Below are 14,730 nucleotides of genomic sequence, written 5' to 3'. Positions count from 1 at the left end.
TTGGAGACCTGCTGTTTCGTCGTCATCAGAGATTCCTACGTCCCAAGAGGTAGCCATGAATCTAGAGACATTCATCTTTCCCCTTTTTCTTTGTTGCAAAATTTCGTGGTCATGCTAGCTAACATAGAGAAAAAATTGCTTCAAGCATTCCAGGATGGAAAAACTTACAGCGTTTCCACCTTCAAATGGCGTTTAGACTGCTGAACATAATGAAGAGATTGGACAAATATGAATGTCACTGCTTCCAAATCACGAATTTATTCAAATATGATCATTATAAAGCCTAGTTCCAACCCTTGTAAGGCCAGCATAAACACTTGATAATGCAATCTGTAACTCGCTATCCCATGCCAACAATGAAAGACTCCACCACATTTTCCAAGAAAAGAAGGTAGGATAAATTGGGATAAGGTAACATCTAATAAGGGCAATTTGTTTCCAGGCTACACAAAGCATCTCCGTTCAACACCATCAACATACAGAGAAAAGAGTCATTACAAAGTACCATCAGATCGTTGATAGAATATACTCATTGAATACTTGCAACAACAGATGCGAGGGAAGCAAAAAGAAGTCAGAGGAGATGCAGCTTACGAAGGGTAATACAGAGGCTGCCCAGCTGATGCAGAAGTAGGTGGCCGTGCATTTGGCAGCATACCATACTGGGCCATTGGTTGTGAAGCTTGAAGTGATTCAGCAGGAGCACTAGAGATGGCTGCCGAGGCAGGGTAATGGGAAACAGGGGGCGGTGCAAATGTTTGACCCGGATATGTGCTTGGAGCTGCGACATAGGCCCCTCCCCGCATGCTAGGATCCCAAGTTGGCATTTGCCTATTGGGACCTGGTGCTTGTGCACCAACCGCATAGTCGTTACCCGCATACATAGATGCAGACTGGGGATTAGCCTGCCAACCAGCAGCAGCAGTTGGCAAACCGGGAGCTTGAGGTATCGTAAGCATACCTGTGTCTGGAATCGTGTAGTCTCTGCTTCTATCATTATGTGCCTGAAAACACAATGGTGTATGATCAACCACAAGAAGAGCAATATATAAATAAAATAAGGTGTCAAGAAACATACGCAGATGGACAGTCAACAAATGGACATCAAGAACCCAACCGTTTTCTTTTTCCTGATGCCTACCAGAGGTTTCTTCCTCTAAAACCACTTTTTAGCTTGTTTTAACAGTTCTTACTACTTTATGTAACCCAAAAAATCATATTTATACCTTTACATTGAGATCAGTATGACGAGAGTATGACAGATGAAGCTTACAATAACCACCCTCATAGATGCAGTGTCCCTCCAAAGACTCTTTGGCAACTGCTGCGGTTGCTACATCTGAAAGGACAGAGACTCAGAATCACAAGCGTACCATTTACTTGGAAGAATAAGCACACATGACTCTTCTCACCATAATGAAATACTAAACAGTTAAGATTTTTCATTATAAAAAAATTGTTTAAAATAGGAGGGCGCCAATTCACATGTCTGATCACAGGGGTTGGCCATTTTATGGAGAAAGAACTTTCAAGCTGAGGCAATTGCCATGATGCTTTCAGCGTGACATTTAGAATCTCAGCACAAAAAAGAAAATAAAAACACATAACTATGTGGATACAAATTTGAACAATATGAATGCATTAATGGAAATAAAAGACTAAAACACAAAAAATCATAGAATATACTCAGTTTATTCGAAAGTAGTCAAAATTTAGCAGTTATAGATTAAAAACTCCAATTCATTGATCATTGTACAAACCACCTCTTCAATCCCCCAACATTTTTTCCCTGGTCTAGTATCAGTACACCCTTTAAATGATTAGTTGAACTAATGACCACGTTAACTATTTATATGAACATCTGAACAGCTAAACAGATGTAATGGCTCATTTAATCTTGACGCAACCACCATCTGATCAGTCCTATGCATAAATGTGAAAACAGAATTCAGATTCTGGCATGTGATGATAAGATTTGGCTTGAAAGTAAGAATTTAGTAAAAGCATAGGAGTTCCAGAAGGATAAAATGGTAGAATCAATTAATATGTATGTGAAAATCTGGAGGGACTTCGCATGATCTTGTTTGTGTAGGAGGGTCCAGAAAGAGACGGATCAAAAGATGAGACCAGGTACCAAGGATTCCAAAATGCTTGTACAGATGGAGGACAAAGCCCTCGAGTAATAGCAGATACATTCTTAGAACATTTGGCATAGCGTCTCTTAAGCATGTGAACAAGCATGGTACATTTCCACTATAATGGCCAATTCTGAATTGGTTTTGATCGTTTCACCAAAAAAAAAAGAAATGTCGTTATGCATAGTTACACATACATAAATACACTTTATCATCTTATGGAAATCGCAAAGGATTTCAAGCTTATATTAGGCACTTGAGGAGACCTCCAAACCTTTGGATGGAGTCCTTATAGCATGTCAGATGCATCACTAAACATCACCGGACCATCTGGACGGTGTCCTTATAGCATGTCAGATGCATCAACAAACCTCAACGGAGCACTACTTTGGAGTCCCAATGAAGTTACCGAGTCTTCACTACATGTTTTAGTTTATTTTTCTGTTTAGTCCCTTCTTTTAGTTTTAGTGTGAAATAAGTTGTGAATAATTTAGTCAGCATGCTTAAGAAGCACAAGGGAAATTTGAGCATTAGAAAAGGAATAGCCCTTCATATGGGTTGGCTTGTTCCCCTATTTCCATTTTATATCATGTGCATACTTTCCTCTCAATGAAGCTATGTTCTTTTCCGTGTGTAGCTGTGTGTTTGAGTGTAGTTGTGTGTGAAACGTGGATGCAGGTGTGAAGCCCTGGGAGTTAGTCCCCAGCCACCAATGTGAGATCGGAGACCATAGCTTTCTTCATGTAGCTTTTCATTGCATTCTTGTTATTGTTTTCAGTTGTCCTTGTTTCCAATCCAATCACGGTGAACTAAGCTTTCCCAACAATCACCCATCTGTGTTTAACATGGCAGCAGCCTCATCCATCGAAAACAGGCTTTATTGGAGTACCTGCCTGGCTGGAACCAGTCTCTACAGGGTCTGGCCAGGTCTGCTGTTCCAAAGGACCTCCTTGTTCCTTTCTTGAAGCCTTAAAAGTTCCTTTATTCCTCCGCTGAACCTCCAGAAATGCAACCAAATGGTGATGCAAATTTATCACCTTGTGATCCTTTTGATTGCATTAAGCTACGCAATTTTCTGATCTGCTTTGTTCTGATAACTTTGAAATTAATCTTTGAGATTCTTATTCATATTAACCCCTAAATTAGTTCCTGAAAGTCCTTGTTGTAAGCAACACCCTCAACACAAGGGAAGCATTCAGCTGCAGGGCAGCCATACATGCTCCAACAGCAAGGAACAGGAACAAGCTTGGACCATTGCAGATAGTTGTTATCAGCTCACGCTGAAAGAATGGACAACAATCATCATAAATTACTGTAATTAATGAAAATTTACATTATATTTGTTCATGGACTGTGTTTAGTTGTCTACTAAGCATCATCTGATGTTTATTTTCAGCAACCTGTATACATGGCATGACTTTCATAAATCCACTTTGCATCTAAATTAACTTCTAGTTTATGTACTGGGAATAGGAGTCCCTGAATTTAACTTCCAGATCACTAAATTAACTATCATATTGGAATCAGTTTCACATCATTATAAAAGCTTGGATTTCATTGAAAGTGTGTGGCATTGCATATCAGGTTCCGAAGGGTTGTCCTGCATTAACAACCCTTCTTTTTTTTCAAAATTTTGGCTAAAGTAAAATCCCTTTCCATTCTTCACCTTGTTATCCGTAGCAAACAAATGTTTCTATGTCATGGATTTCTCGAAACCCAGAATGGCAGCATGCTTTAACAAGTAAGCACATATCAGCCCCTCATTTCTTGGAAAGGCTTAAAGAAAGAGAAATTTGTCACAGATAGCAAGATTTTAAAGAATGTGTAACATCCTGGGGCAAATAAACCAATCACACAACCCAAATGCCGCTTTTTTTCCCCAAAAGAGAACAGTTAAAATTTAACGGTGAAAAACTTCTGAGAAAGGCTAATAAGATGTTATTCGGACTCTAAACAAACATAAAGAGTTTTAGACCAAACAAATAGACAAAGGAATATCATGCAAACATTACATGTCTTACCATGGCTTGAAAAAACAGACCAACAGAAGCATGACTCAACAAAATTTACCCATACAAGTATATCAGCATATCAGAATCATCTGTTATCATGCATGCGTGCATGCCTTCCTGCAAGCATGAGCATGAGCACATGCATGTCCAATTACAACCACACACAGTTATTAGCTCATACCTTACTACAGCATGTGCTTAATATCAGTTTAATTATCAAGTAGAAACCTCAAAAAAAAAAAACTATCATAAGGAACATGCTTCTCGTCCTACAGAAGCCTAGTATTTGCAATTATTGTATGAAATTGATACCAGATATATTAAATACTATGCAAATAACATCCCTACCAGGATATTGAATTAAAGCCTGCATTCCACCATTCTTCTCAAAAATTGCAATTTTCTGCACGGTACCAAATGTCGAGAACACCTGAAAAAGAAGTGTCAAATTTATTATTTATCTGTACTTCGATATAGAACTGAAAATTCATATTTAAAAAATATATTAAACATCTTACCTTATGAAGAACATCAACTGTCACTGCATATTGCATATTCTCAATAGAAGCTAAAAGTACATTACTCTCAGGCTCCTTTTTCCTTCCATCTGGACCCAATGTAGGCTGCAAATAACTACTCATGAGTAGACCACAAAAATTAAACAAAGGAAAATGTGGCGAAATCATTCTAATATATAGAAGTCACCTGTAAAGTTCCCTCAATCGCTGAGGGGTTTACAGGAAGATAAGGGTTTGTGTAATCCCTGCACAATCAGCCAAAAACTTAGGACAATCTAACCAGCTAACAATTTAAATGGCAGTGCTAGTTTGAAACAAAACTAAACACATGCAAATGCAGAACAGTTAAGAAAGTAAAATGTTAATGTAAAAAAGAAGGCAGAGGATGTGTAACAGTATAGTGCATTATAAGCCAATATAATCACCATATGCAACATAAAATAGTGATATAACTTTTATACAGGTGGTTCATTTAAAATCCCTTCTTTTTCATTGTTCCCTTCGAGGCCAAGGCATCAGTAAATGTAAGATTATTGAGATGCTATTGCAACATCCATCTCCGAAATCTTCCATTCTTCCTGATCCTTCAACACAAAACCCAATTCCTTCCGCACAACAGGTCTCCTCTGGTATTTACAAGCACATAGCATCACAACCAGCATCATCATTTGAAACTCCAGAAGCATCATTTATATAAAAGAAAAAAAAAATAGATCTGGCCATAAAAGGATTATTATTGCTCAAAAACATGGTCTGCACCACTTCATTAGCAGCAAGTTACAAGATCCATATACATTCAACTTGCCAAAGGTGAAATTTCCATCACTAACATGACTTCCATGCTTTTAAGAAGTGAGATCTATTTTATGCTTCATACCCGTTGTTCCTTCAGTTTTCCTTGACTTTACCACCACCATTCAGAAACATGTTTAAGATATAAAGGAGACAGGAAGGCTTTAGCATTTAGAAATCCCCCGGAAAACTTATATAAACAAAAACATTTTATGTATCCAAACAGGTTAAGCAACTCATCTATGCCTGTCCAAGCAGTTTCTTAGCTCTTGCAGTCCACAAGTTATCACACTCATAGATAATTATGCACAGTCAACAAAAGGACCCTGACAAGGAAAATGCAGCCATTAACCAACATTACCAAATTATTGTTATATTCTTTATATTTCACATGCAACCCCATGCCAAAGTGGTATTTTTTCCCGCACATCATGGCCCCACCAGTAATATATGCTAGGCTTGTAATTGGTGAGATCAAACTTGAAAGACTTGTTACATGAAAGCTGACTTGCATAGGTGACTTCATCATGTAAGAAGATGAGGGTAAGTAGATCACATCTGTCTACTTAAAATGTATTATACAAGTTCTATAGGTCATGCCCCCCAATATCAGAAAGTCCAAAAGCTGTGGGCATAGAAAAAGAAATTAAAAGCCATAACATGCACCAAGTATATGAAGGGTGCTGCCTAAAGGTCCCTCAGTCTACATGCCTAAATGAGCCATATGTTCACATTCAAAAAGAGATTTCTTTTTTTGTTTGTTGTGTGTGTGTGGTTGTTGTGTTTTTCGTGTGTGTGTGTGTGTGTGTGTGTGTGGGTTGGGGGGGGGGAGGGGGGGGGGGGGTTGCGCTTCTAGCCTACATATTAAAGATTGTCAATCATTCCTCAAAAATACTCATTGGCCCCAGCCTTCTAACATTAAATCTAATATTCTTTGATGACTCAATGGGCAGGTATTTGCTACAACTCTCGTCAGAAATCTATAAAGATCTAAAAGAGCCAATGTCATAGAGTTCAATCAAGTAGCAGTTGACGTGAATCTCATGTAGCACAATTGACGCAACTGCATAGATATCCTTAAGATCTTTCGCATTGTAACCATGCGCTTAGGTATTACCAAATTAGCAAGGTTAAAGTGTACACTGGTATATGAGTACATTACTGAAACACTTGACTGATAATTAATAATTACAGAGGCTGCACCGTACTGCAAAATCAAGATGGAAGGAGGTGGGGTGTCCATATTCTAGACTTGGCCTGTTTGTACAATAAGGCCAATGTCAAAGTAACAAGGTTGTAGCAGCATTTGTAAGCACCGCACAGTCTGAACATAAATTAAGTTTTGTCCCAAGAAAAACACAGACACATATAACACAAGTAATTAAACAGAAAATGGTGATTTATCAATCAACATGAAACAGAATTTTTCCTTATAATTATTTATAACTACAAAATCATATTACATGTTTAATTATGGAAACACAAGTCGCACCATATGCACAATCTGGATGGAAGCAGGTGGGCTGCTGATATTCGAAAGGCTGTTGACATTCAAAAAGTTACACCCAACTGTGCAATAAGGCAATCTGAAAGTGACCAGGTTGTAGCAATAGTTGTATGCACAGAACTGTCTGAACATAATTTAATATATTTCTCAAAGCAGATCTAAAATGTTTCATTTATAGTTTCCAGCTAAATATGCTCTGTAATAATGCCTAGAACATGTTATGCAACAGTTCCTTGCAGGGACACATCACCTTCATGCTTGTGAGACAAGGAGAATTACAAAAAGAAAAATGACAAGCATTGATAGATTGGTTGCACTGATTTACCTGCTACGATGTGATTGGAACTTGATATTCAAATCTGTGTGTGCAGAAAATGAGATACGCAAGTGGCAAGAGGTAACATGCTCCGGAAGTAAGTATCTGGAAATATCAAGTTCAATCAGTATGTTTTTCGAGAAAGAAAATCGAATTTTGCAAAGATTTATATTTTAAATGGAAAATAAAGTGGAACCTTGGAATACTTCTTCCATCCAAGGCATTTCTTGCATTTGAAGCAGTTTCTGCATCACTGTACTGAATTAATGCCTGCGAAAAGTTCAAATATCAATGTAAGTGACCGCCTTTAGATCATATAAAAATAGTCTCCCCAGACAGCAATGTTTTTACCTGAAAACCAGCAGCCTTTTCAAAGGTAGCAATTTTGTGCACAAATCCAAAGGCAGAGAACACCTGAGATAAAGGTGGAATATGATTATTGCACAAAATATTTTTACAAAAATAACAACCCCCCCCCCCCCCTTCTCTCTTCTTCCTCCTCTCCCCAAAACAGAAAACTATTAATTGATCACATTTGAATAGCAGAGGGGAACCTGTAGGCAGAGCATCGCATTCATCAAAACTTCATAAGCATCATAGATACTGTGATCTATATTTAAAAGGATGGACATGATGCATGAGATATTTATTTTTGACACCTCCTCAAAATAAAAATTAAATGAGGAAAAAGATGGATCCCCACAATGAATATGCCTTTAAAGAGGGATATAGCCAAATCATGTTGGCCACCAGAAATTTAACCTGTACATTAAGTACTTCAGTTGCAAAGAAAAGAATCACAAAAAAACGTTTGACAAGTTACTGTCAAGCACAAAAAACTTGCAAGCCCACTGCACCATGTATTAAAAAAAAATTAAAATTATAACATTTATGAGCACTGTTAGATTCTAGGTATTGAAAATTTGACTACAAAAACAGTCCATTCAGATCAACTTTGCCATAAAACTCCAATGAGGCATTATGATCAAGTACAGTTAGAGAGTACCATTCTGTCAAGTTTAGGTTCAAAAAGCTCTAAATGGATTGATCAAAAGAAAGAGATAGCAAGAAACGTTGTGTCACTCCCAATGCAGTAGGTTGACAACGAGGACATCTTCTTGTTAACATGGACCTGCTGATCCATGTAGAGAACATTACTAGAAGCCATAAAGATAAAGCAAGACCATCTCAGTTTCAAAAAATATATTTGACAAATTTCCACAAATTTTACTCGTTAATACAGTCCAATCAACCATAAGTGCACTTCTTAAAGATGATGACCATAATAGCCAAATGGGTCCCTTTATAGAGAAGAATCTTGGCAGATAGGACTTACCAAATGAATGACATCTATGCTAACATCGCCAGCTTCAACACCTTCAATAGTGACAAGCAAGACATTCCCAGCAACATCTCCAGAGCTCTTATTATTTGTAATTTCCTGCCTATTTGAATACTGGATATAAACAGTTTTACCACGAACTTGTGCAGGCTCAGATGAAGAAGCATAATATGAAACCATCGAAATTGCTTGATTAAGATCTGCCTGAGAGAGGGGAAAAGTTACTAAATGTAAATAAAGGTGAAGATCATGAGATTTTGAGTGAGAAATACAAAATAAAAGTTGAATTATAGAAAATAGTGAATTATGCATTATCTGAATGCAAAAGGCTTCATAAATAACAATATAAAGAGCTAAACTTCAAAACAACCTCAACGATATAGGGGTACAAGCTAGGAATAGGAGGAAAACCATGAACAAGAACAAAAAGGAAAAGCAATAATTTATGATGTTACAGCAACCAATATAGAAAGGAATTAAAATGAAATTACAATCTGACAGCGAAAACACAGAAAATATATTTCCTCGCTTTGTCAGCTTTGTGCCTAGTGCAAAGTGAAATAAAAAGTTTAAGAAATGTTTGCATAAATATAAACTATACAGGTCTAAACATACATTAAAAAAGAAAACCAAAATTATAACTACGAATATCCAGGGAAGTATCCTGAGGTGGGTTCCCAGTATGATTGTATATTTGATAGATGACATGAACACCCCCCTTTTTACCTTTCATCCTGCATTTAAGGCCTCCTAGCATCTGGGCTCACCTAAACATTTTATAATATTTTTCAAATTATAGCAGCACAAGTAAATTTAATAATTTGTCTGTAACAACTTATTTCCTCAAAAGTAATTTAGAAATAAAGAATTATGCGTGCAGTGTTTCTGTTTAGTGCACAGAGTTAGATTTTTCCATTTAAGAACTACGATTCAAATAAAGCCAGTCATATCAAACTAGATCCTAGTACGCAATCACTGACAAAAAATATAAGTTTTTACTCTTTTCATTTCAAATTTCTTGCATATGATCATGCTTATAAGCATAGCACGCTCGTGAAAGGTTTCTCACATAAGCATATTTCTCCCTCAAACATTTCCTTTAAGCTAATGCTAGGGAAAAAATTGAAAATCTTCTGGAAGATTACTTTTATGAACCTTATAAAAGATCATATTTTGACCAAATATTTATTTGAGACTGACAATGCTGCCTGACAAGGTCCAGCAAAGATCCATTAATTTTACTATATGCCCTAGCATGTGGCTAGCACAACATGGTACCATATAATAACATTAACTTACCAAGCCAGCAAGTGATTAGAACAAGCACAGGCAAAGAACATGGTTCTCTAATCCTTGCCCATGGTGGAGACTGGAGATCGATCACTACCTCTTTAGTAATGGTTCAAATTTTTAATTTGTGGAGGTCACTTAAGAACACAAACTTTAATAAATATTTAGCTCTGAATATCCAACCCTCATCAAATGTCAATTTTCGACTAGCTCCCAAAATACAAAATGCAAAATTATCTATAGTAAGATTCACCATACTAGTGTATACCGCCCCATATCAGGTGTACTATGCCATACCGGCACTGAACCAAGACTCGGTACATGCGCTCGAGGGGGGGGGGGGGTCCTTGTGTCTCAGTATGTCGAACCAACCCCTGCACCGACACTACATCAGCATTGTATCAGTAACAAGATTGTGAACCTTGATCTACAGAGGAACAAATAAAAACTATATTAAAAATCATTGCTAAACCATAGATTATGGGCTTTTGGGAACCTCAAAATCTTGAGGTCTAGTCCTAATTATAAACAATCGAGCAGTTATGGCTCAAATTTTACAAAAGAAAGACTCTAAAACCAGCTTAATGCAGAAAACCTGCATCAATGGTAAAAATAAATCATTATTTTTGGTAATTTGGGCAGCTCTTCTATAAAAAAGGCCATACTAGTTTACATGATCTGGAGCAACTGGAAAGCTCACCACTACACCTATTAGTGCTGATTTTAGATTCAAATTCTTTGTCGGTTGACTACAGCGAGGGCCTCTTCTGATGCTCTCTTGAAAGAATACTCCATATTCAATGTATTTGCACTGCTAATCTAGTCAGCCTCAAGCACGCCCACTGTGCAAGTCTCATCAGCAATCATAGTACCCTTGTTAAAACTAAAAGACTGAAATCACTGGAATTAAACAGCATATTTAAGAAAACGAAAAAAATAAATGACTCAATCATGAATAAAAATGTAAACCTAGTAACACGCACAAGATCTATTTATTATTATCAGACAAGACAAGAAGCAGATTAGCAGAATGTCATGCATCTCAGTCATATCTATCTTTGTTAACCTTATGCCTATCATAAACAAGGCAATTATCGAGCTTCTGCATTTATCACATATCAATAGATCACACCTTCATGCCCCAAGATGCTAAGAAAGACAACAAAAATTAATGACCACAGTGCATGTTCATATTATAAACTTGAAAAACCTTGAGGTTCTCTTCCAAACTTACCTAATCCAGCTTACATCAGTTTTCAAATCTAAGAATATTTTTAAATCCAGATTTTTTGGCAAAAGAGTAGAACTCGTGCACCCCATGACCAATGAAAACATTCAACTCTGAGCTTTATAATTCATTTGGAGTAAAACAAAAAAAATTCCATAATTTCAATGAGGTATGCATAAAACTAAATGAAAAAGAAAAGATTTTACAAAAACTATGAAAATCAAACTAAGATTTAACACAAAGCCCTAAACTAGAACTTCTTTAATCTAGTTAGATTCTTATACTCTGAACTTATATTGAAGAAAAAGAATTGCAAGTACAAGATTATTATTGTCATGGGGCAGATCACATGTTTCTCATTCTCTTTATCCCCATATAAATACCCTCCCACTCCACTTTTGCCCTGAATTTATTTCTTAACCTATCCAAAGACATTCTATGATACCCCCTTAACTAATTTATCTAGCTTGCTTCCTTAATAGCAATTGGAATCTTGATCATTGTCATCTCTCCGGCCCCAACTGACCACCTCGCATCCTCCCACCTGTAACCACAACCCCACATTTAGTCAGATTATCGCTCCTTCAGTCTTTTCCTTATAATCCCAGTCTATAACAAATGCCTGCTAAATTGCATCCTAGTGGCATGACAGTCAACAGATGACTGCTTCATTGCATCCTAGTGGCATGACAGTTAATGGATGACTGCTTCATTGCATGCACACGCGCACCCACGCATGCACACGCGCCCACGCGCGAGCGTGCGCGTGCATGTGTGGGCGCGCATGTGTGTGCGTGCGCATGTGTGTGCGTGCGCATGTGTGTGTGTGCGTGCGCATGTGTGGGCGCGCATGTGTGTGGGTGTGTTTGCGTGTGGGCATGCGCGTGTGTGGGTGTGTTTGCGTGTGGGCATGTGCGCGCGTGCGGGTGTGTTTGCGTGTGTATATGTATATATATACACATATATATATATAGCTAGACTTAGCTACACTGGAGTAGATCTTCACTCAGATCTGATCAGGTCTACATTGCACATTGAGGATCCCACATAGATGATCCAAGCCATTGGATGTAATCTGCTACTTCTAAACTACTTACACACCAAAAATTATGTAACTTAAAGCTCAACTTATGCATCAAGTGATCAAAAAACATAATTTAATTTTATTTAGACTGACCAAATTTTTGACTATTTATAGAGGGCTCTAAATCACACAATCTTTGGTATGTAAGTAATTTAGAGATATTAGATTGCATCCAATGGCTCGGATCATCAATGTGAGACCTCCATTGCCTAATGCAGCTCTGACCAGATTGGAGTGGAGATCCACTCAAGTGAAGCCAAGTCTCTATCTCTGTATATACACACGCACGCATATATATATGTATGTATGTATGTATTACTTTCAGATTTCATATTCATTATCTAGTCCACTTTTTATAACTTTGTCATGCGTTGCACATGTAGTTGTCCTATCCAAAACAAATCTATATAAATATTGCTAAAGCAACCCACTATTTTTGGCTGCAAAATTAGCAGCTCTCTCCTTTTTCTCTGCAAAAGCAAAAAGGAGAATTTTTCTAGTTTCAACACCCAAACTCTACACCTCTTCCCATGTTAGGCTATGCCTCATCTTTTTGATTGGGTATTTTAAGATTTAGATCGATAGTGATTTTTTCTAAAAACAAGTATAGATTAACTCTCTCGATAGCCAAAACTTGGGAGAAAGGCCAGACACACTTTTTTGCAGTCTCATGATTAACCAAGGAGGCAAAGTAGCGACCCTCTATTTGAACCACATTAGCATATAAAACTTTCTTTAGTTTTGATCTCTATCCAACTCTCAGTACCTTGCTCAAACCTTTTTGCTTGATGCTCCTCTCTTTTCTTCTAAATGTAACCTCAGAAATATTGAAAAATTAAGATCGATTAATGCAAAAGAGTAGGACTCAAACAAGCTGAGCTGAGTCAAGTAGTAGGTTGCTCATGTTTGGCTTGCTATATAAAAGGGTAATCAGCCTCAAGCCAAGCTTGATGACCCTTGCTCAAGCTCGGTTCATTTAACATTTGAACCAAAGATTAAACAAGCTTTTTATTATTATTATTGAGGCAGAGCCCCTGTTCACTTTGCTAGCCTAATGTGTTCAAGTTCAACTTGGCTATGAACCTATCTTTAAAAAATGTTTGAGCTCCATTCATTTTCTAGCTGAACTGAGCTCCAACGAGCCTATTATCAGGCCTAGCCCCAGCAACTTGATTTGTCTGCAGCCCTACAAAAAAGTAAACCTTCTTGGCAGCTTAGCAAGCAAAAAAATGTAAGTACAATGACTCTCTCTCTCTCTCTCTCTCTCTCTCTCTCTCTCTCTCTCTCTAAAAGCCAATAAGTACAAGACGACCACCTAATCTTCCACTAGACTATCATAAAGCAGCACATTTATATTTATCAATCATCACACCATTGCCTACAGCAATACCAATAAAACATGGAATTTATATCTAAAGCTAATTGACTTCATTCCTGAAATATCCACCCTCACGAAAAACACCGATTCTTGATTTTCATGTTTCGCTGATCCCATCCAATGGGCTTACCGATGTTATGTCATCAAAGGCTACAGACAAAAACTATGGCCATCATGCTAATCCCTGATACCCCGATACAATCAGAGACATCAGATAAAATGTACAACCTAAAGAAGAATTCACGATACAAATCCAATTGGATCTTTGCATGGATAGCTCATAAAAAAGAAGCATATCTTTTCTTTTTTTGAGGAAATACTTACAAACTCGACAAAAGCCTGGTTTCGGTTGGCACCGACGTTGCTTTTGGTGTTGATGATCTTGCCGAAGGGGTTGCAGAGCTCGACGAGCTCCTCCTCCGTGCACTCCCACGGCAGGTTGCGGAGGTGGAGCACCTTGGACGGCGTCTGCGTGTACCGGAACTGCGGCTGCCCCGAGGACGAAGACATCTCCCCCTAGCTCCCGATACCTGGATCACCTTCCGCGGCTATGACGGACGAAGGAGAGAAAACAAGATAACGGCGTAAGATTTAGGGTTAGGGCTTGGAAAAAAAAACTTTCCGAAACCCCACCTCTCCTTCGGCTGCGATGAAAAAAGCGAGCCAAGGGCGGGAGGAGAAGAACTCTTGTTCTCTGTCGATGAAATTCTAGGGTTATGATTTCCGAGGGAAAAGAAATCTGGGGGCTTTGGAGCTTGGGGAGATGGGATTCGGGATTAATTTTTTTCCTCGGAGGTTTCTTTGGCTGGGGTTTGAGAAGAGGATTGCCGTGCGACGGGGAGATCCAGCGGCTTCCTTTATGAAGGAGCAAGAACGAGAGGAACGGTGGTTCGTACCACATCAAGACGTGATCTTGACCGTTGATGTTGGCTAAGATGGCTAACCCGATAACCGAGATCGAAGGTTAGCAAGAATTCGCCCGACCTGAAATCAGCCCGAACCAAACCTTTCCGTATTAATTTTGTTCGGGGTTTTTCCAAGCATGGGTCGAATGTTTTTCGCCACAAGCAAACCTTAAAACAAAAATAAATAAAATAAATAAAACAAATACATATGGTTCAGAATTTT

The 14,730-nt window shown here is 38.0% G+C and overlaps 1 protein-coding gene across 6 annotated transcripts; it reads right to left on the bottom strand.

The window, feature by feature from the left end:
• Positions 1-229: 229 nt before the first annotated feature.
• LOC103702907 (polypyrimidine tract-binding protein homolog 1-like) lies at positions 230-14,472 on the bottom strand. Of its 6 annotated transcripts, XM_026803026.2 has the most exons (12): positions 13,927-14,052; positions 10,613-10,754; positions 10,210-10,297; positions 8,617-8,826; positions 7,632-7,694; positions 7,477-7,550; positions 7,290-7,385; positions 4,853-4,910; positions 4,666-4,770; positions 4,496-4,577; positions 1,227-1,339; positions 230-1,004 (listed from the first exon to the last, which is right to left on the bottom strand). In XM_026803026.2, the coding sequence occupies exons 4-12, from the start codon at positions 8,800-8,802 to the stop codon at positions 591-593; spliced, it is 1,191 nt and encodes a 396-aa protein (XP_026658827.2). In that variant the 5' UTR covers positions 8,803-8,826; positions 10,210-10,297; positions 10,613-10,754; positions 13,927-14,052; the 3' UTR covers positions 230-590. The 6 variants fall into 6 exon arrangements, with proteins under 6 accessions (XP_026658827.2, XP_026658822.2, XP_026658831.2 ...); XM_026803021.2 differs by lacking the exons at positions 10,210-10,297; positions 10,613-10,754 and having other exon boundaries at positions 13,927-14,472; XM_026803030.2 differs by lacking the exons at positions 10,210-10,297; positions 10,613-10,754; positions 13,927-14,052 and adding an exon at positions 7,835-8,415.
• Positions 14,473-14,730: the final 258 nt, after the last annotated feature.

The sequence above is a fragment of the Phoenix dactylifera genome, chromosome 6, assembly GCF_009389715.1.
Source record: "Phoenix dactylifera cultivar Barhee BC4 chromosome 6, palm_55x_up_171113_PBpolish2nd_filt_p, whole genome shotgun sequence".
Lineage (NCBI taxonomy): Eukaryota > Viridiplantae > Streptophyta > Magnoliopsida > Arecales > Arecaceae > Phoenix > Phoenix dactylifera.
Note: the sequence above shows the minus strand (reverse complement) of the source record. Positions and strands in the feature narration are given on the sequence as shown.

Bases quoted from the DNA above. Each gene is read 5' to 3' on its own strand.
- LOC103702907 (XM_026803021.2), bottom strand. From the start codon at position 14,112: ATGTCTTCGTCCTCGGGGCAGCCGCAGTTCCGGTACACGCAGACGCCG. The intron at 8,827-13,926 runs GTAAGTATTTCC...CCCCTCTCTCAG, and splicing joins ACCAGGCTTTTGTCGAGTTT to GCAGATCTTAATCAAGCAAT. The intron at 4,771-4,852 runs GTGACTTCTATA...AGTTATTTGCAG, and splicing joins CGATTGAGGGAACTTTACAG to CCTACATTGGGTCCAGATGG.